General features: G+C 48.0%; 1 protein-coding gene across 2 annotated transcripts in view; it reads left to right on the forward strand.

Moving 5' to 3' along the window:
• The first annotated feature begins 2,083 nt into the window (after positions 1 to 2,083).
• LOC145337175 (galectin-9-like) overlaps positions 2,084 to 21,908 on the forward strand; it is a 59,232-nt gene continuing 39,407 nt past the window's right edge. Inside the window, exon 1 of one of the 2 annotated variants that reach the window (XM_080181971.1) lies at positions 2,084 to 2,198. In XM_080181971.1, coding sequence (XP_080038097.1) covers positions 2,169 to 2,198 — 30 coding nt within the window. In that variant the 5' untranslated portion in view covers positions 2,084 to 2,168. The remainder of the gene's footprint in view (positions 2,199 to 21,908) is intronic. The other variant, XM_080181972.1, reaches the window with a different exon arrangement.

Below are 21,908 nucleotides of genomic sequence, written 5' to 3' on the forward strand. Positions count from 1 at the left end.
GACATTCCCAGTCTGGGAATCATTGTCCGTCTATTACAATGCCACTTGTGTCTCTCCAGCCTGATCTGCCAGGCCTTGTGCATTTACGTAGCTGCACTCTGGACCCCTTTTAGGCTGCCTTGCATTTACCCCCTGCCCGGTCTCTCCTGCAGCGGTGGGGAAGGGGGGGGTAGTTTTACCGTTTGTCCGCTGTGCAGATTATTTCTTCTCCCTGTTGCTTCATCGTGGTGCCCATACTCTTTTCTATAACATATTGACCATTTGATTAGGATGACTTCACTGTGGGGGGGTAAGAACCACAGGCCGGAACTTTCCAGGCGACGGTGGGATTTTCCAGTCCCGCCGATATTGCGCTCCTGCCGCGAGGGATGTGCTCAATGGGAAACAGCAGGACCAGGAGCTCTTGCCGTTGGCAAATGGAGGGCTGTCTCCTGCTGAAATACACGGCGTCTTGTCTGGGGAACCTTGTTCGTGGTAAACCTTATTCAGTCAACAGCAGTGTGGGCGTACTGACACCTCAGGGGCCGCAGTGGTTTAAGCTCATCACCACCCTCCGAAAGAGATGGGTAATAAATCAGACACACCCACTTCCAGTAAGTTAATAAAGAAGATATGGTTAAGGTTTATTGGACAATCCGGGGTTGAGGAGGAGAGGGGGGGGGTGTTCGGAACCAGGGGTCACAGTCCAAAGATAAGGGGTAACCCTTTCAGGACTGAGAGAGGGAGAGATTTCTTCACCCACTGAGCGATCAGCCTGTGGAATTCACTACCACAGAAAGCAGCTCAGACAAAACATTGTATATTGTTAAGAAGGAGTTAGATTTCACTCTTGGAGCTAAAGAGGATTAAAGGATATGGGGGGGGGTGGTGGTGGGGAAGGTTATTGAATTGGATGATCAGCCAATGACCGTAATGAATGGTGGGACAGGTTTGAGGGGCTGAATGGCCTGCTCCTGCTGCTATTTTCCACTCGGGGTTGGGGGTAGGTGAATCTTTGGAATCCTCTACCCCAGAGAGGTTAGACATCACTGAACATATTCAAGACTGAAATAGATAGAGTTCTACACACTAATGAAGAGATATAGGGACCGGGGAGGGAACATAAAGAACATAAGAAATAGGAGCAGGAGTAGGCCATCTCGCCCTTCGAGCCTGCCCCGCCATTCAATAAGATCATGGCTGATCTGAAGTGGATCAGTTCCACTTTCCCACTTTCTCCCCATAACCCTTAATCCCCTAGTCTATCAAAAACCTATCTATCCGTGACTTAAATATATTTAGCGAGGCAGCCTCCACCACTTCAACGGGCAGAGAATTCCAGAGATTCACCACCCTTTGAATGAAGAAGTTCCTCCTCAACTCTGATCTAAACTGCACCCCCCCTTATCTTGAGGCTGTGCCCTCAAGTCCTGCTGTCCTTTCTAAGCAGGAAGAATCTCTCTACCTCTACCCTATCCATCCCCTTCATTATCTTATACGTCTCTATAAGATCCTCCCTCATCCTTCTAAACTCCAACGTGTACAGACCCAGTCTATTTAGTTTCTCTTCATAGTCCAACCCCCTCATCTCCGGTATCAACCTAGTGAACCTCCTCTGCACTCCCTCCAAGGCCTATATATCCTTCCGCAAGTGCGGCGACCAAAACTGCACACAGTACTCCAGCTGTGGCCTCACCAGTGCCCTGTACAGTTGCAGCAAGACCTCCTTACTTTTATATTCTATCCCCCTTGCTATGAAGACCAGCATCCCATTCGCCTTCCTGATCACCTGCTGGGGGTGGGAACGATGCTGACATAGATCAGCTTGAATGCTGGATGGCCCAAAGGGCCTATTCCTAAACCTCCACCTGTTAAACCAATTGTTCTGAGTTCTGATTCAATCTAACTGAATGGTTACACTCTCCTGTTTAAATATGCGGGTAAGATAACATTGCATGGCTTAGTAAAATTAAACAGGAAATCAAGTCTAAAGTGCGATTTCCTTGTTTTTTCTGTTGGCAAGATTTCAGACTGAACATGCCAGAGACCAGAAATGAAACTGAAGCAGAGTTTCGGTTTTGTGTGAAGGTGGAGCCAGTTTCTCCCCGAGGTCAGAGACACACTTCACAAAGTCACACTGCAGCAAGAGTTTCAGACTCCGGGGCTCCGACAGAACTAACTGCGTGAGAATGGCAGAGCAACAGCCTATTTATAACCCGGTATGTCCCATCTGTCACCCTGTGTGTCCATCTGTCACCCCCTGTATCCATTTGTCACCCTTTGTGTCCATCTGTAACCCCCCCGTGTCCATCTGTAACCCCCCCGTGTCCATCTGCCACCCCCCCCCCCCGTGTCCATCTGTCACCCTGTGTGTCGATCTGTAACTCCCTTGTCCATCTATAACCCCCCCGTGTCCATCTATAACCCCCCCGTGTCCATCTGTAACCCCCCCCGTATCCATCTGTCACCCTGTGTGTCGATCTGTAACTCCCTTGTCCATCTATAACCCCCCCGTGTCCATCTATAACCCCCCCGTGTCCATCTGTAACCCCCCCGTGTCCATCTGTAACCCCCCCCGTGTCCATCTGCCACCTCCCCCGTGTCCATCTGTCACCCTGTGTGTCGACCTGTAACTCCCTTGTCCATCTATAACGCCCCCGTGTCCATCTGTAACCCCCCCGTGTCCATCTGTAACCCCCCCATGTCCATCTGTCACCCTGTGTGTCGATCTGTAACTCCCTTGTCCATCTGTAACCCCCCCATGTCCATCTGTCACCCTGTGTGTCGATCTGTAACTCCCTTGTCCATCTATAACCCCCCCGTGTCCATCTATAACCCCCCCGTGTCCATCTATAACCCCCCCGTGTCCATCTGTAACCCCCCCCCCCGTGTCCATCTGTAACCCCCCCAGTGTCCATCTGTCACCCTGTGTGTCGATCTGTAACTCCCTTGTCCATCTGTAACCCCCCCCGTGTCCATCTGTAACCCCCCCAGTGTCCATCTGTCACCCTGTGTGTCGATCTGTAACTCCCTTGTCCATCTGTAACCCCCCCCGTGTCCATCTGTAACCCCCCCAGTGTCCATCTGTCACCCTGTGTGTCGATCTGTAACTCCCTTGTCCATCTGTAACCCCCCCGTGTCCATCTGTAACCCCCCCAGTGTCCATCTGTCACCCTGTGTGTCGATCTGTAACTCCCTTGTCCATCTGTAACCCTCCCCTCCCGTGTCCATCTATAACCCCCCCCTCTGTAACCCCTCCTGTGTCCATCCATGTCCTCTACTATCTCTCCACTGGGAACTGCTCAGATCTGGCACTGAATCAGTAACAATCCCAAAGTCTTCCCTTGTCTTTCTCAGCTTGTGTTTCTCTCTGCAAATACCCGTAATGCTGCATTCGATTCAGGACTGGGGAGTGAGGGATATTTGGAGGGGTGAGGGCGAGAGCGAGGTGGGGGGAGCGAGGGTGAGTGGGGCAAAGCGAGGGGGAAAGTGGGGCAGAGTGACAGTGTGGGTGTTGGAGGGAGGCTCTCAGAGCAGCCGGGAACTCAGAAACAGGAGATGATTGTGCTGAACAATCTTTACAGCCACTGACTGATCCATATCCTAACTCCACTTTAGTTCCAGTGGATTCAAACTGGGTGTTTGAGAGGTTGAACTTTGCAGCAACCTATTGGAACGATTGATTTTTAAGCACATTTATTCAAAAATTTCTTATCTCTTCCTTGCACAGTTTGTAACCACGAGCAGGAGGGAATATTCTCGGTAATCTGACATCATCAGCACAGGCTCAAATGTCAACCTGTCCTGAGATAATTGAAAAATAAATCCATGTTGGGTTTCCACTGGAAAGTTGAGGCAGAGCCAGATTCAGTTCCGGAATCCGGGGGCTCGAGAAGATTTAGAGCAAATTGACAGAACATTTGTCCAAATTGAAAAGATAATTGATTTAAATCTGTCATTTCACTGATATAAAGTTGGACGTGGTCCTATAACTACATAATTATCTAAACTTTCTTTTCTTTATTCCTTCAAAGTTTTGATATATTTTAGTGATTTATCACAGAATCCCTACAGTGCAGAAGGAGACCATTCAGCCCATCGTGTCTGCATCAACCACAATCCTATCCCCATAACCCATGCATGTACCCTAACAAATCCTCTTGACACTGAGGGTCAATTTTAGCATGGCCATTCTACCTAACCCGCACATCTTTGGAAAGCGGGAGGAATCCGGAGCACCCGGACAAAACCCACGCAGACACGGGGAGACAGTAACTCAAGCCAGGAATTGAACTCAGGTCCCTGGTGCTGTAAGGCACAGTCTGAATCCACAAGTACCCACGCACTCAACTTCTGCTCAGCCAATCCCAGCGCTTTTTAATTTTGTTTTCCAAACATTATTTGTGAATCCACGTTTTTTTCCAGCCATTATCATTGCTGCCTTAAATAAGAAAATATGTGTCCTCAGGAGAAGACAAGCTCTCAAAAACAGCACCAATTAGTAATCTCGCCACTAACTTAGAACACAAGAACTTGTTCAGTCCTATTTAAAAAGCACAGGATTTTCCATGTCTTTTTCAACAGGATATATAATACATATCTATAGAGGGTGGCACAGTGGGTTAGCACTGCTGCTTCACAGCTCCAGGGTCCTGGGTTCGATTCCCAGCTCAGATCACTGTCTGTGTGGAGTTTGCACATTCTCCTTGTGTCTGTGTGGGTTTCCTCCGGGTGCTCTCGTTTTCTCCCACAGTCCAAAGACGTGCGGGTTAGGTTGATTGGCCATGCTAAAATTGCGTCCCTTAGTGTCCAGGGATGTGTAGGTTAGAGGGATTAGTGGGTAGAATATGTAAGGATATGGGGGTAGGCACTGGGTGGGATTGTGTTCGGTGCTGACTCGATGGGCTGAAGGGCCTCTTTCTGCACTGTAGGGTTTCTATGATTCTATATACAATTGAGTCAGATTAAACACAAAATTTTGTTCAATAATTTGTTTGTTCAAAAAAGCTATTTAAAACCCCGATATTGTTTTTAAAGTTTATTTATTAGTGTCACAAGTAGGTTTATATTAACACTGCAATGAAGTTACTGTGTAAATCCCCTAATTGCCACACTCCAGCATCAGTCCAGGCGCACTGAGGGAGAATTTAGTATGGCCAATGCACATCTTTCGGACTGTGGGAGGAAACCGGAGCACCAGAGGAAACCCACGCAGACACGGGGAGAACATGCAGACGCCACACAGACAGTGACCCAAGCCAGGAATCGAACCTGTGACCCTGGCGCTGTGTGAGGCAGTAGTGCTAACCCCTGTGCCGCTGCACTGCCAACTGATGTCGGTGAGCCAGGGAGTGGTTTAAGTGGAGAAGAGGTCTCACGGCTCCAGGTTGGAGTCCAACAGGTTTGTTTGGAGTCGGGAGCTTTCGGAGCGCTGCTCCTTCATCAGTGAGTGAGGAAAGAGGGGGGAAGTAGTGGCTCCGGGGGCTTGTGGTTCCAGGTGGACCCGTTGGACTTTGACCTGGTGTTGTGAGAATTCTTACTCTGCCCCCCCCCACCACACTTTCCCCATCCAACACCAGCACCTCCACATTGAGTGGAGAATGCAGGCATCTGGGGCTTGGGAAAGTTGGGACTAAAAAGCGAGGGGGAAAAGAATTTTGGAAATCCGGCTTTAGAAGTGCGTAATCTGCTTTGTTCGGCTGTGCTGAGGAATCAGATTTAACTGGTGTTGCAACGCGGTGCAGGAACCACCTTGCTAATAATTAACCATCGAAGAACATCATTTGCTGTGATCCATCCACTGGATGTAATGGACACCAATGCTGTGTTGCCCAACTTGCTCGCAAGTTTTGTAGATTAAATACAGACCAGTCTTTACAGATTACAGCACTGATTTATTTCCAGTCAGTGATATAGAACATAGAACATAGAACATTACAGCGCAGAACAGGCCCTTCGGCCCACAATGTTGTGCCGACCAATTAAGAAAAAAGCAATGACCCTCTAACCTAAACCTATCCATAAACCTATCCACAGATCTCTTAAACGCCCCCAAACTAGGCGCATTTACAACTGCAGCAGGCAGGGCATTCCAATCCCTCACCACCCTCTGGGTAAAGAACCTACCCCTGACATCCGTCCTATAACTACCCCCCCTTAATTTAAAGCTATGTCCCCTCGTGCTAGCTTTCTCCATCCGAGGAAAAAGGCTATCACTGTCCACCCTATCTAAACCTCTAATCATCTTGTACGTTTCAATAAGGTCCCCTCTTAGCCGCCTTCTTTCCAGTGAAAACAACCCCAAATCCCTCAGTCTCTCCTCATAGGACCTCCCCTGCATACCAGGCAACATCCTGGTAAACCTCCTCTGCACCCTCTCCAAAGCCTCCACATCCTTCCTATAATGTGGGGACCAGAATTGTACACAATACTCCAAGTGCGGCTGTATATATATTCCATATGGAGCACATGTGTCTGAATGTACAACAAAAACACGCAGGAGAAAAATCTGTAATGTGTCAATTACTGTTCATGATAATTTTCTTGGCTGGAATATAAAGAGGCTCCCTAGTTTTGGAAGACAAAATGCATCTGGGACCATGTTAAAATTATAAATTTTCTTGGAACAGCTTCAAGCAGGGAATTTGAATTGAACACTCATCTAAATCAATCATCAAAAACTCCCCCAGACTCTGGTTTGAAATTCCAGCTTTTAGCTTCTTCAATTCTTCTGGACTGAACACAATCCCACCCAGGCCCTACCCCCATATCCCTACATATTTTACCCTCTAACCTACACATCCCTGGCCCACAACCCCAGCATGTACAAATGCCTGTGTGACTGTACAATGCCAGTATGAGATTCTGACAAGGCAGCTAACACTGTGAATATGAAGTTATTAATCATCGGCTAAGCTAGAGTCACAGAATTCCTACAGTGTAGGGGCAGACCATTCAGCCCACTGGGCCTGCGCTGGTGGCGATCCCACTCCGGGCTCTGTTCCCCGTGGTTCCACGGATTTGCCCTGGTGGTTCCCCTGACACTAGGGGGCAGTTGGGCATGGCCAATCCACCTAACTTGTGTCAGTTGTGTTGATGGGCACGCTGAGTTGACCCTGAGGGAGGGGGGAATCGGCAGAGCGGGTGCGTGGGGTTGTGCTTGGTGCAGGTTCGATGTGTTGCGTGGCCTCCTTCCGTACTGTAGAGATTCTACGATCTTTGGACTGCGGGAGGAGGCCGGAGCGCCTGGAGGAGGCCCATGTAGACACGGGGAGGGCGCGTGGGCTCCGCGTGGATGGTGACCCAAGCTGGGGATCGAACCCGGGTCCCTGGCACCGTGGGGCAGCAGTGCTAACCACTGCGCCACTGGGCCGCCCCAAAGTTGCTTTGGATTTGACACAGTTTGCTGTTGAGTTAAAACGAAAGGCGATATTTGTGACTAATTTGCATTCTCAGGCCAACTCAGCGTAACTTCTCAGGTGTAAACACTTTGAACTCATTCTAGCTGAGGAGTGACTAATTTTGGGGATCATTGAGAACAACCTTAACTGTTACCAGTAGCAACCACGCGGAGGTGCCAGTCCGTGGAGTGGATCGGTCTTAATGAAACAATGAGAGGCAACAATAAAAAGAGATTTGTTTTGTTAAGAGGAATTGCTTTTAGCTGCCGCAAAGTGCAGGGAGTATGGTGAGCAACCAGTGACGGGCGGAGGTGTGTCGGAAGGAGATATCTGGAACAGGTTTAACACGTGGATAGCCATCAACATCTCAGCACGCAGCTAACGTTCCAATATGGAAAGGAACGGTCTCATCTCGAACACAGTTCTATGACGTTTCAAGTCGTCCAATCCCTATCCTTATATTTTAGACCACTGGGAGCGACCGTCTGGTTTTTGCCACTGTAAATTTGTCTTTTCTTCTCGTTGAAGTGAAACATTCGGAGAATTTCAGTATAAATTTCTGTCGCCAACAGGAAGGTCTCCTCCTCCATTCCCTGCACCCCCACCCCCCGTCCTGTCTGTGATTGGACCATCAGGCCTCTGAGGCTCCCAGATCCTGGAGATCTTCTTCCCAGGATTAGTTTTCTTTCCACTGTCTCTGTCCCGGGGATGGGATTTTAACGGTCTCAGGAGCTGGGACTTGCTCAGCGGCTGACTGCTCTCACCGGTGAGCAGCCAGTCCACGTGGAGGAAGGGTGTTCCTCCACTGGCCGAGACCAGGTTAGTTCATCTGAGCTGGAACGACGCTGAGGACACCAGTGGGTAGAAGGTCAGGTTGGGCACCAGGATTAACGAGTAATTCGCCACGGATTTGCTCGATATTCCATTTCGCTACCAACAATGGAATTCAATTTGCCCAAACTGAAATTCTATCCCTTTTCCCAGTTTGAGTGGTCCCAGACTCAGAGTTAGGGGTGTGACTGGGGGAGTACAAACGTTTCCAGTCAAGGAAACCCAATGGGGAACTGCACCAGAGTCACTTGGCAGAATGTCCTACATTATTACTATTTAGCTCTAGTTTGCAACTTACCATTTATGATAATTAAAGGTGAGTAACATCAACACAGAACATAAGAAATAGGAGCAGGAGTAGGCCATCTCGCCCCTCGAGCCTGCCCCGCCATTCAATAAGATCATGGCTGATCTGAAGTGGATCAGTTCCACTTTCCCGCTTTTTCCCCATAACCTTTAATTCCCTTGTCTATCAGAAATCTATCTACCCGTGACTTAAGTATATTCAACGAGGTAGACTCCTTCAATGGGCAGAGAATTCCAGAGATTCACCACCCTCTGAGTGAAGAAGTTCCTCCTCAACTCCGTTCTAAACTGCTCCCCCCCCCACTTATTTTGAGGCTGTGCCCTCTAGTCCTGCTGTCCTTTCTAAAAAGGAAACCAGAAATAGAGGGCACAGTTTCCTCCTCTCTACCTCTACCCTATCTAGCCCCTTCATTATCTTGTAAGTCTCTATAAGATCCCCCCTCAGCCTTCTAAACTCTAACGAGTACAGGCCCAGTCTATTCAATCTCTCTTCATAAGCTAACCCCCTCATCTCTGGTATCAGCCTGGTGAACCTTCTCTGTACTCCCTCCAAGGCCAATATATCCTTTCGCAAATAAGGGGACCAAAACTGCACACAGTACTCCAGCTGCGGCCTCACCAGTGCCCTGTACAGTTGCAGCAAGACCTCCCTACTTTTATATTCTATCCCCCTTGCTATAAAGACCAACATCCCATTCGCCTTCTTGATCGCCTGCTGCACCTGCAGACTGGGTTTTTTCAATTTGTGCACAAGGACCCCCAGGTCCCTCTGCACCGTAGCATGCTGCAGCTTTTCACCCTTTAAATAATAATCCCTCGTACTATTATTTCTACCAAAGTGGATAACCTCACATTTGCTAATGTTATACTCCATCTGCCAGGTCCTCGCCCACTCACTCAGCCTATCCAAATCTCTCTGCAGACTTTCCGCGCCCTCCACACAATTCGCTTTTCCAGTCATATTCGTATCATCAGCAAACTTTGTTACCCTACACTCAGCCCCCTCCTCCAGATCGTCTATGTATAGGGTAAACAGCTGAGGTCCCAGCACCGATCCCTGCAGCACTCCACTAGTCACCAACTGCCAACCAGAAAAGCACCCATTTATTCCAACTCTCTGCTTCCTATTAGACAACCAATCCTCAATCCACGCTAATCCTTTACCCCCAACTCCGTGTACCCTAACCTTCTGCAGCAACCTTTTGTGAGGCACCTTATCGAACACCTTCTGGAAATCTAAAAACACCACATCCACCAGTTCCCCTCTGTCTACCGCACTAGTCACATCTTCATAAAAATCCAGTAAGTTCGTCAAACACGACTTCCCCTTCATGAATCCATGCTGCGTCTGCTTGATCGAACCGTTCTTTTCTAGGTGTCTCGCTATTTCCTCTTTACTGATGGATTCTAGCATTTTCCCAACTACGGACATTAAGCTAACTGGCCTGTAGTTCCTCGCCTTTTGTCTGCTACCTTTTTTTAAACAGTGGCATAACAGTAGCTGTTTTCCAATCTGCCGGCATGTCCCCAGAGTCCAGCGAATTTTGATAAATAACTACTTAAGCATCTGCTATTACTTCTGCCATTTCTTTCAGAACCCTGGGATGCATTCCATCCGGTCCCGGGGATTTGTCTACCTTCAGTCCCATTAGTCTATCAAGCACTACCTCTTTAGTAACAGTAATTGTATTAAGGACCTCATCTCCTACCAACCCTCTATCTTTAATATTTGGTAAGCTATTTGTATCCTCCTCCATGAAGACCGACACAAAAAACTTATTTAAAATCTCAGCTAATTCCTCGTTTCCCACCATTAAATCCCCCCCCTCATCCTCCAAAGGTCCAACATTCACTCTCGCCACTCTCCTTTATATATCTGTAAAATCTTTTACTATCATTTTTTATATGTAGAGCTAGTTTAGTTTCATACTCTATCTTTCCTTTCTTTATCGCTTTCTTAGAGATTCTTTGTTGCTTTTTAAATCTTTCCCAATCTTCTAATTCCCCACTATTTTTAGCCGCTCTGTACACATCGGTTTTTAATTTAATATTCTCCTTTATTTCCTTCGATATCCACGGCTGGTTATTCCTTTTCTTACAGTCCTTCTTTATCACTGGAATATACTTTTGCTGAGTACTGAAAAAAATCTCCTTAAAAATCCTCCTCTGTTCCTCAGCCGTCCTACCAACCAGTCTGTGCCGCCAGTCTTCATTGGCCAATTCCACCCTTATCCTATCATACTCCCCTCTGTTCAAACAGAGGACACTGGTTTGAGACCCTACTTTCTCACCCTCCATCTGTATCAGAAATTCAACCATACTGTGATCACTCATCCCAAGAGGATCCCTCACAAGAAGATCCCCAATCCTACCAGCCTCGTTACACAGTAACTCACTCCCTCATAGGTTCTGTAACATACTGTTCAAGGAAACTATCCTGACAGCATTCCAAGAACTCTTCCTCAAGCCCACCGCGTCCGACTTGAGTCAACCAATCAATATGCAGGTTAAAATCCCCCATGATTATCGCTGTTCCATTTCTGCACGCATCAATTATTTGTTTGTTTATAGCCCGCCCCACCCCAAAGTTATTATTTGGGGGCCTATAGACCACACCCCCCAGCGTCTTCCTCCCCTTACTGTTCCTTATCTCCACCCACAACGATTCCACGTTTTGCTCTTTGGTGCCTATATCTTCCCTTACTACCGCCCTGATATTATCCTTAATTAACAGAGCTACCCCACCTCCTTTTTCCTCCTGTCTATCCTTCCTAAATATCTGATATCCCTGGACATTCAGTTCCCAGTCCCGGTCACCCTACAACCACGTTTCCGTAATGGCCACTAGCTCATACCCATTTGTGCTGATTTGCGCAAGAAATGTCTCCTCATTGCTGTCCTGAACAGTTACACATGCACACTCAGAACTATGACACCTGGTTCCAGACAGAACCACTATCGGGAACATTCTTTTTCCATCCACCCTCTCTGGAACTTTTTGAAATAATGGTGGCCAATTTCCAAGACTCCATAGACTCTGGAACAATTCCAAATAATTGGAAGGTGGGTAACATCACCCCATTATTTAAAATGGGTTGTAGAGAGACCACAGCGATAATGGGCGGAGAAAATTCATGGGACAGAACGGATAATTCCTACACCGAATGGGTAACTCCTACACCGAATGGGTAACTCCTACACCGAATGGGTAACTCCTACACCGAATGGGTAACTCCTACACCGAATGGGTAACTCCTACACTGACTTCTGTACATAGGCAAAATCGTTTCCAGATTTCAGATGTGAAATCTATCAAATATTGCTGCAGTCGTTAGGACCTTTCGCATATTGGCTGGTGGGAAGCTACTGCTTTTGACTCTGTGTAGCCGACTGTGGGGTAAGTGATAACACTTGGTTCTGTAGCTCTGTAAATACCTACTGCTGAAAATTGAATCATAGTTTTGTGTCAAACTCTGCAGATTTCAACTCATTTGATAGGTCACCTGCTCACCACCATTGCGGTGTTTAATAGTCTCGGCAATTTAAAAATATATCATTCACCAAATTGGAATTTCTCACAGACAGTAGTGTGGAAGTAACTCAGCATCAACAGAGCCACATGTGAAGTAGACCTGGTGTGGAACTTTAAAATTCTCTCACGAGACGAGGGCATCATTGATAAACAATTTGTTCTTTGCTTTTAACTGATATTTTCAGCGGGCAATTAACGGACTAAAGGATAGGTCTGGAAATATAAGTAGGCCAGGATTCCAGAAGGTAAACTCTGGGAAGTTAGCCCGAGTCAACTCAATCATCACCAGAGGAGACTCGGGAACAGGTTCCGGTTGTTTATTCAACTTTCTGGACATTTTTCACTGACTAAGTGCTGCAAGCTTACGTATGTTCTTTGTCACGCAATGATTTTGTCACGTAGTCAATTCACGTCTCAGCAGATTCTGTGGTATCAGTTCCTTACCTCTACTCATTTACTTCTACTCACTTACTCAGACACAGCCCGCTGTTACTGGTCTATGTTACAGCAATAGCTGCATCTCAGTGTTATTTCCTCCGCCATGTGGTGCTTTGGTTGTGAAATACACTTCCTTTCTTTGAGGTTGTTGAACTCCAGGAACAGACAGCTAGACGCCGAAGTTCTTATTGGGTTCTGCACGTATCTACACCCTAGAATTCTGAAAATTATATACACAAATGTGAAAATTATGCGCACAATTCCAGCTCTAAAAAGGTTAACATTTCTGGCCAATGATAGCTTCTGAGAGCTGGAAGATGAGACATATTGATAGTTTAAAAAGCAGCAGGCCAATGTTTCAAAGGTGGACAGGGTCTGATAATTGTTCAACATGAATTGAATCATAGAATCATAGATACCCTACAGTGCAGAAAGAGGCCCTTCAGCCCATCGAGTCAGCACCGAACACAATCCCACCCAGTGCCTACCCCCATATCCCTACATACAATACCCACTAATCCATCTAACCTACGCATCCCTGGACATTAAGGGGCAATTTCTTAGCATGACCAATCAACCTGACCCGCGTGTCTTTGGACTGTGGGAGGAAACCAGAGTACCCGGAGGAAACCCACGCAGACACGAGTAAAGGAATGATTTGTTAAAGCTAGGAGGCTGGCAATACATGAAGCAAGTGTGGAATACAAGGAAAGTAGAAAGAAACTTAAGCAAGGAGTAAGGAGGGCTCGAGACAGGATTTATTCCCACTTGGAAATAAATGGACGTATTAGTGAGAGGCAACATGGTTTGTGAAGGGGAGGTGATGTCTCGAACTTGATCAAGTTTTTTGAAGAAGTGACAAAGATGATTGATGAGGGTAGGGCAGTGGATGTTGTCTACATGGACTGCAGTAATGCCTTTAACAGGGTCCCCCATGGCAGACTGGTGCAGAAGGTGAAGTCGCCTGGGATCAGAGGTGAGCTGGCAAGGTGGATACAGAACTGGCTCAGTCAAAGACAGAGGGTAGCAGTGGAAGGGTGTGTTTCTGAATGGAGGGCTGTGACAAGTGGTGTCCCTCAGGGATCGGTGCTGGGACCTTTGCTGTTTGTAATATATATAAATAATTTGGAGAAAAATGTAATTGGTTTGATTAGTAAGTTTCTGGCTGACACAAATGTTGGTAGATTTGCGGATAGCGATGAAGGCAATCGGAGGATACAACGGTATATAGACCAATTGGAGATTTGGGCAGAAGGATGGCAGATGGAGTTTAATGGGGACAATGTGAAGTAATACATTCTGGAAGGTCTAATACAGATAGGAAATATACAGTAAATGGCAGAACCCTTAAGAGTATTGATGGGCAGAGGGATCTGGGTGTACAGGTACACAGGTCACTGAAAGTTGCAATGCAGGTGGAGAAGGTGGTCAAGAGGGGGTGGGGGGGTTGGGGGGGGTTGGGGTGGGCGGTAGGGGGGGTGGGTGTTGGGGGAGGTGGCAGGGTTGGGGGGGTGGGGGGGGTTGGTGGGGGGGTTGAGGGAGTGGTGGGGTGGGGTTTGGGGGTGTGGGGGGGGTGGGGGTTGGGGGTGTGGGGTGGGGGTTGGGGGTGTGGGGGTGTGGGGGTTGGGGGTGTGGGGGGTGGGGGTTGGGGGGGAACGGGGAGGAGAGGGGCATGGGAAAGGGGAGGGAGGGGCGAGGGAAGAGAGGGAGAGGGGGAGAAGGGGAGAGGGAGAGAGGGAGAAGTGGAAGGGGGGAGGGGTAGAAGGGGAGAGGGGGATGGGGAGAAGGGGAGAGGGGGGTGGGGAGAAGGGGAGAGGGGGGTGGGGAGAAGGGGAGAGGGGGATGGGGAGAAGGGGAGAGGGGGGTGGGGAGAAGGGGAGAGGGGGGTGGGGACAAGGGGAGAGGGGGGCGGGGAGAAGGGGAGAGGGGGATGGGGAGAAGGGGAGGGGGGTGGGGAGAAGGGGAGAGAGGGGATGGGGAGAAGGGGAGAGGGGGGTGGGGTGAAGGGGAGAGGGGGATGGGGAGAAGGGGAGGGGGGGTGGGGAGAAGGGGAGAGAGGGGATGGGGAGAAGGGGAGAGGGGGGTGGGGAGAAGGGGAGAGGGGGGTGGGGTGAAGGGGAGAGGGGGGTGGGGAGAAGGGGAGAGGGGGTGGGGAGAAGGGGAGAGGGGGGTGGGGAGAAGGGGAGAGGGGGGTGGGGAGAAGGGGAGGGGAGGGAGGGGGGAGGGGAAGGGGAAGGGGATGGGGAAGGGGGAGTGGAGGGGTGGAGGGGGAGTGGAGGGATGGAGGAGAAGGGGGAGTGGAGGGGAAGGGGAGGGGGAGTGGAGGGGTGGAGGGGAAGGGGCAGTGGAGGGGTGGAGGGGAAGGGGAAGTGGAGGGGTGGAGGGGAAGGGGGGAGGAGAGGGGAGGGAGGGGGAGTCGGGGAGGGAAGGGGACGGGAGAGGGGGGCAGGAGGAAGGGAGGGTGAGGGGGAGGTGGGGGGAGGGAAGGGGGTGTGTAGTGGGTGTAAGGAGGAGTTTTCTCTGACCAAATACCCTTTACTCCTGGTTGGACATGTTGGGGACACAGCTGGCGGACTTTATTCCCGGGAACTCCTGCACTGCTCCTGCCGAGCTGCAATCGGATGGTCGGGATTTTACTTCCCTGGCTTCATGTCAGGAGTACACACAACATTCCACAGCTCAAATTCATCCAATCTTTATCTTCGGAAAGGCCAGGGGGAAAGAAGTACTTACGAGTATGTCCTCCCAACAAGTACAGCAGTGCGGTGGAATATATATTAAAGCAGTTAAATTGTTGACTTCAATGGCAAGAAGAACGATTGCTGTCCTTTCACAGGGAAAGCAGTCACTCTAATCATGTGTAATCTCCATTTCCACTTTAGGCTGAGTCGCATTGCTTTGCTCCTCATCATCCTTCAGCTCAGGGTGAAAGCTGTCATCGATCTCCTTCTGAGCTGCTTTATCTTTCAATTCCAGCGTGATCAGTGTCTCACTCTCCTTTTTACACACACGACTATATTCAAACTCTATCTGATTTATGAATGCATTGGGGAAGAAAGTGGATGACTGTCAGCAAAACCAGGGATACAATAAGAACAATAACCTGTTCATACAAGGAAGAGTGAGAAGAAAGTTATTTAACCAATATTGCGTAGCGTGGCGATTTATTGGGTTTTTTTTAGATATTCCTCGCCAATATTCTAGGTGTTTATGTGCATAGATCCCTGAAAGTTGGGAATCAAGTAGATAGGGTTGTTAAGAAGGCATACGGTGTCTTGGCGTTTATTGGTAGGGGGATTGAATTTAGGAGCTGCAGCGTCATGTTGCAACTGTACACAACTCTGGTGTGGCTGCACTTGGAGTATTGTGTGCAGTTCTGGTCCCCACATTATAGGAAGGATGTGGAGGCTTTGGAGAGGGTGCAGAGGAGGTTTACCAGGATGTTGCCTGGTATGGAGGGGAGGTCCTATGAGGAGAGACTGAGGGATTTGGGGTTGTTTTCGTTAGAAAGAAGGCGGCTAAGAGGGGATCTTATTGAAACATATAAGATGATTAGAGGTTTAGATAGGGTGGATAGTGATAGCCTTTTTCCTCGGATGGAGAAAGCTAGCACGAGGGGACATAGCGTTAAATTAAAGGGTGGTAGTTATAGGACGGATGTCAGGGGTAGGTTCTTTACCCAGAGGGTGGTGAGGGATTGGAATGCCCTGCCTGCTGCAGTTGTAGATGCGCCTAGTTTGGGGGCGTTTAAGAGATCCGTGGATAGAACATAGAACATAGAACATAGAACATTACAGCGCAGAACAGGCCCTTCGGCCCACGATGTTGCGCCGACCAGTTAAAAAACAATGACCCTCTAACCTAAATTTTACTTTTATTATTAGGTTTATGGATGGAAAGGGTTTGGTTTAGGTTAGAGGGTCACTGTTTTTTAACTGGTCGGCGCAACATCGTGGGCCGAAGGGCCTGTTCTGCGCTGTTATGTTCTATGTTCTAAATCAGAAAACTGAGAATTATTTGAGATTGCTATCGAAAACTGTGGTGATCAGGGCACTGAGTGTCTTTAAGACAGAGATAGATAGGTTCTTGATTGAAAAGGGGATCAGGGGTTATAGGGAAAAGACAGACGAATGGGGATGAGAAAAATATCAGCCATGATTAAATGGCGGAGCAGACTCGATGGGCCGAGTGGCCTCATTCTGCTGCTATGTCTTGTGGTCTTATTATGGTCTAAGCAGAATGTTTTAGTATGAAATGACTGACTGTCTTTATTTTCTTTCTCTACATTTGAAATATTGTTGGAACGTGACTGTAAGAGCATTATCGGTGGACGCAAGGAGCAAAACAGTCCACTCTCGCTCTTATTTATTGGTCTCTTGTGTTACGTGAGAACCTAGAGCAGTACAGAATGTATATAGGTATGCCTGTGGTTATCTGACTGTGTACATGAAATAGTATAACAGTGCACAATTGAATATTTGTGCAGTCCTTTCTGTATGTACGATAGAATGTATGATATTCCACAAGAGTACCTATTTGTCCACATAAACTTAAAATAATCTATACTTTTAATTCGGTATTGTTGGTTAGGCCATTGTTGTCCATCCCTTATTGTCCTTGAGACCTTGGTATTGGGGGGGGGGTGTGGGATGGGGGGATCTTCTGAATGATGGTATTTGCTGCCCTTGTCCCTTCAGCTGATAACAGTTGTGGGCTTTGAAGGTGCTGCCTAAGGAGCTGAGGTGAGTTCCTGCGTCTTGTTGATGGTTCACATTGCTACCAGTGTGTATCATGGTTTGTGGATAAGGTGCTCAGGTTACTTTGTCTTGGATGGTGTTGAGCTTCCTGAGTGTTGTTGGAGCTGCACCCATCCAGGCAACTTATTCCATCCCACTCCTGATTTGTGCCTTGTAGCTGGTTAGGTTCACTCTTGTTGGAGATGGTCATTGACCGGGACCTGTGTGATGTGAATGCTACTTGCCACTTGTCAGCCCAGGTCTGGATGTTGCCCAGGTCTTGCTGCATTTGGACACGGGCTGTTTCAGTATCTGAGCAGTCAGGAATGGTGTTGAACATTGTGCAATCATCGGCGAACATCCCCACTTACGATAGAAGGAAGGTCATTGATGAAGCAGCTGAAGACAGGCCTAGGATATTGTCCCGAGGAATTCCTGAAGTGATGTTCTGGAGCTGAGATGGTTGATCTCTAACCACAATCTTCCTTTATGCCAGATGTGATTCCAACCAGCAGAGAGTGGCACATGGTGGCACAGTTGTTAACGGTGCCAAGAACCTGGGTTGAATTCCTAGCTTGTATTCCTGGCTTGGGTCGCTGTCAGTGCGCGTTCTCCCTGTGTCTGCGTAGGTTTCCTCCCGCAGTCCAAGGGTACATTGGCCATGCTGGGTTCTTTCTCAGTGTGCCCGAGCAGGAGCCAGAATGTGGTGACTGGGCAAGTTTCACAGTAACTTCATTGCGGTGTTAGTGTGGGTCTGCTTGTGGCAACAATATATAAACTTACGATAACGTTCTTTGCAATGCCAGAGGGCGGGATACCAGGGATACAGGGATTACAGATTTCTGCAAATATTTGGTTTTGGGGAACAAATAGAAGTTAGAAATAGGAAAGGATCAGTCATGTTGTTAGGAGTTTTCTGTAGGACCTCAAATAGTAATAGAGATGTGGAGGAGGAAATGGCAAAGCAGATTATGGATCGGTGTGGAGGTCACAGGGTAGTTATCACGGGTGACTTTAACTTTCCAAATATTGGTTGGAACCTTTATGGGTCGAATAGTTCGGATGGGGCAGTTTTTGTACCGTGTGTGCAGGAGGGTTTCCTGACACAATATGTGGATAAGCCGACAAGAGGTGGGGCCACATTGGACTTGGTACTGGGTAATGAACCGGGCCAAGTGTTAGATTTGTTTGTGGGAGAGCACTTTGGAGATAGTGACCACAATTCAGTGTCCTTCATTATTGCAATGGAGAGGGATAGGGTCACACGGCAGGGCAAGGTTTATAATTGGGGCAGGGGTAATTATGATGCGATTAGGGAAGAATTAGGGAGCGTAAGATGGGAACAGAAACTGTTGGGTATGGGCACAATGAAAAGTGGAGCTTTTTCAGGGAACAAATACTGTGTGTCCTTGATGTCCCTGTCAGGCAGGGAGGAAATGGCTGAGTGAGGGAACCATGGTTCACAAAGGAGATTGAATGTCTTGTCAAGAGGAAAAAGGAAGTGTATGTAAGGGTGAGAAAACAAGGTCCGGTCAGGTTGCTTGAGGATTACAAGGAAGCTAGGAATGAGTTAAAGAAAGGATTTAGGAGAGCTAGGAGGGGGCATGAGAAGTCCTTGGTGGGTCGGATCAAGGAAAATCCCAAAGCTTTTTACTCTTATGTGAGAAATGAAAGACTGACCAGGGTGAGGTTAGGGCCGGTCAAGGATAATAGTGGGAACTTGTGCATGGAGTCAGAAGAGATAGGAGAGGTGATGAATGAATACTTTTCTTCAGTGTTTACTAAGGAGAGCGGCCATGTTTTTGAGGATGAGAGTGTGATACAGGCTGATAGGATGGAGGAGGTAGATGTTCTGAGGGAAGATGTATTAGCAATTTTGAAAAAGCTGAGGGCGGATAAATCCCCTGGGCCAGATGGGATACATCCTAGGATACTTTGGGAGGCAAGGGATGAGATTGCAGAGCCTTTAGCTTTGACCTTTGGGCCCTCACTGTCCATGGGGATTGTGCCAGAGGACTGGAGAGCGACAAATGTTGTTCCTCTTTTCAAGAAAGGAAATAGGAATGACCTGATAATTAGAGGCCAGTTAGTCTTACTTCGGTGGTCAGTAAGTTAATGGAAAGGGTCCTGAGAGATTGGATTCATGACCATTTGAAAAGATCCAGTTTAATCTGGGATAGTCAGCGCGGTTTTGTGAGGGGTAAGTCCTGCCTCACAAATTTGATTGAATTCTTTGAGGAAGTAACTAAGTGTGTGGACGAAGGTAGAGCAGTTGATGTCGTATACATGGATTTTAGTAAGGTTCCCCATGGTAGGCCCATGAAGAAGATAAGGAGGTGTGGGATAGAAGGAAATTTGGCCAATTGGATAAGGAACTGGCTGTCTCATAGAAGACAGAGGGTGGTGGTGGAGGGAAAATTTTCAGACTGGAGGCCAGTTACTAGCGGTGTACCACAGGGGTCAGTGTTGGGTCCTCTGCTACTTGTGACTTTTATCAATGACTTGGAAGAGGGAGTTGAAGAGTGGGTTAATAAATTTGCTGATGACACCAAGATTGCTACAGAAGGTTAGGGGGCATGGAGTTGGGGGTAAGGTGTTAGTGTGGATAGAGGATTGGTTGTCTAATAGGAGGCAGAGAGTTGGTATCAATGGGTGCTATTCTGATTGGCAGTTGGTGACTAGTGGAGTGCCACAGGGATCGGTGCTGGGGCCTCAGCTATTTACCATTTATATAGATGATCTGGAGGAGGGGGCTGAGTGTAGGGTGTCAAAATTTGCTGATGACACGAAGATGAGTGGAAAAGCAAATTGTGCGGAGGGTGTGGAAAGTCTGCAGAGGGATCTGGATAGGATGAGCGAGTGGGCAAGGACCTGGCAGATGGAGTACAATGTTAGCAAGTGTGAGGTTATCCACTTTGGCAGGAATAATAGTAGGAGGGATTATTATTTAAAGGGTGAAAAGCTGCAGCATGCAACGGTGCAGAGGGACCTGGGGGTCCTTGTGCATGAGTCGCAAAAACCCAGTCTGCAGGTGCAGCAAGTGATCAAGAAGGCGAATGGGATGCTGGCCTTTATAGCGAGGGGGATAGAATATAAAAGCAGGGAGGTCTTGCTGCAACTGTACAGGGCACTGGTGAGGCCACAGCTGGAGTACTGTGTGCAGTTTTGGTCGCCGCACTTGCGCAAGGATATTTTGGCCTTGGAGGGAGTGCAGAGGATGTTCACTAGGCTGATACCGGAGATGAGGGGGTTGGACTATGAAGAGAGACTAAATAGACTGGGTCTGTACTCATTGGAGTTTAGAAGGCTGAGGGGGGGATCTTATAGAGATGTATAAGATAATGAAGGGGATGGATAGGGTAGAGGTAGAGAGATTCTTCCCGCTTAGAAAGGACAGCAGGACTAGAGGGCACAGCCTCAAGATAAGGGGGGGGGCAGTTTAGAACGGAGTTGAGGAGGAACTTCTTCACTCAAAGGGTGGTGAATCTCTGAAATTCTCTGCCCGTTGAAGTGGTGGAGGCTGCCTCGCTGAATATATTTAAGTCACGGGTAGATAGGTTTCTGATAGACAGGGGAATTAAGGGTTATGGGGAGAGGGCGGGAAAGTGGAACTGATCCACTTCAGATCAGCCATGATCTTATTGAATGGCGGGGCAGGCTCGAAGGGCTAGATGGCCTACTCCTGCTCCTATTTCTTATGTTCTTAAGATTGGTGGAGTAGTGGATGAGGTGGAGGGCTGTTGTAGGCTGCAAAGAGACATTGATAGGATACAGAGCTGGGCCAAAAGGTGGTAGATGGAGTTTAACCCTGATAAATGTGAGGTGATTCATTTTGGTAGGACAAACTTGAATGTGGATTACAGGGTCAACGGCAGGGTTCTGAGGAATGTGGAGGAACAGAGAGATCTTGGGATTCATATCCACAGATCTCTGAAGGTTGCCACTCAAGTGGATAGAGCCATGAAGAAGGCTTATAGTGTGTTAGCGTTTATTAATTTTATTTATTTATTTATTGGGATTGGAATGCCCTGCCTGCTGCAGTTGTAAATGCGCCTAGTTTGGGGGTGTTTAAGAGATCCGTGGATAGGTTTATGGATGGAAAGGGTTTGGTTTAGGTTAGAGGGTCATTGTTTTTTAACTGGTCGGCGCAACATCGTGGGCCGAAGGGCCTGTTCTGCGCTGTAATGTTCTATGTTCTATGTTCTATATGTTCTGTTAACAGGGGGTTTGAGTTTAAGCGCCGTGGGGTTATGCTGCAACTGTACCCAACGTTGGTGAGACCACATTTGGAATATTGTGTTCCGTTCTGGTCACCTCATTATAAGAAGGATGTGGAAGCATTGGAGAGAGTGCAGAGGAGATTTACCAGGATGCTGCCTGGTTTGGAGGGTAGGTCTTATGAGGAAAGGTTGAGGGAGCTGGGGCTTTTCTCTTTAGAGCGGAGGAGAATGAGAGGCGACTTAATAGAGGTTTATAAGATGATGAGGGGGATAGGTAGAGTTCAGAGACTATTTCCTCGGGTGGATGTAGCTGTTACTAGGGGGCATAACTATAAGGTTCATGGTGGGAGATATAGGAGGGATGTCCGAGGTAGATTCTTTACTCAGAGAGTGGTTGGGGTGTGGAATGCACTGCCTGCTGTGATAGTGGAGTCGGACACTTTAGGAACTTTCAAGTGGTTATTGG

Source organism: Carcharhinus amblyrhynchos, unplaced genomic scaffold (assembly GCF_965287045.1).
Source record: "Carcharhinus amblyrhynchos unplaced genomic scaffold, sCarAmb.v2.hapA scaffold_44, whole genome shotgun sequence".
In the NCBI taxonomy this organism is placed as follows: Eukaryota; Metazoa; Chordata; class Chondrichthyes; order Carcharhiniformes; family Carcharhinidae; genus Carcharhinus; species Carcharhinus amblyrhynchos.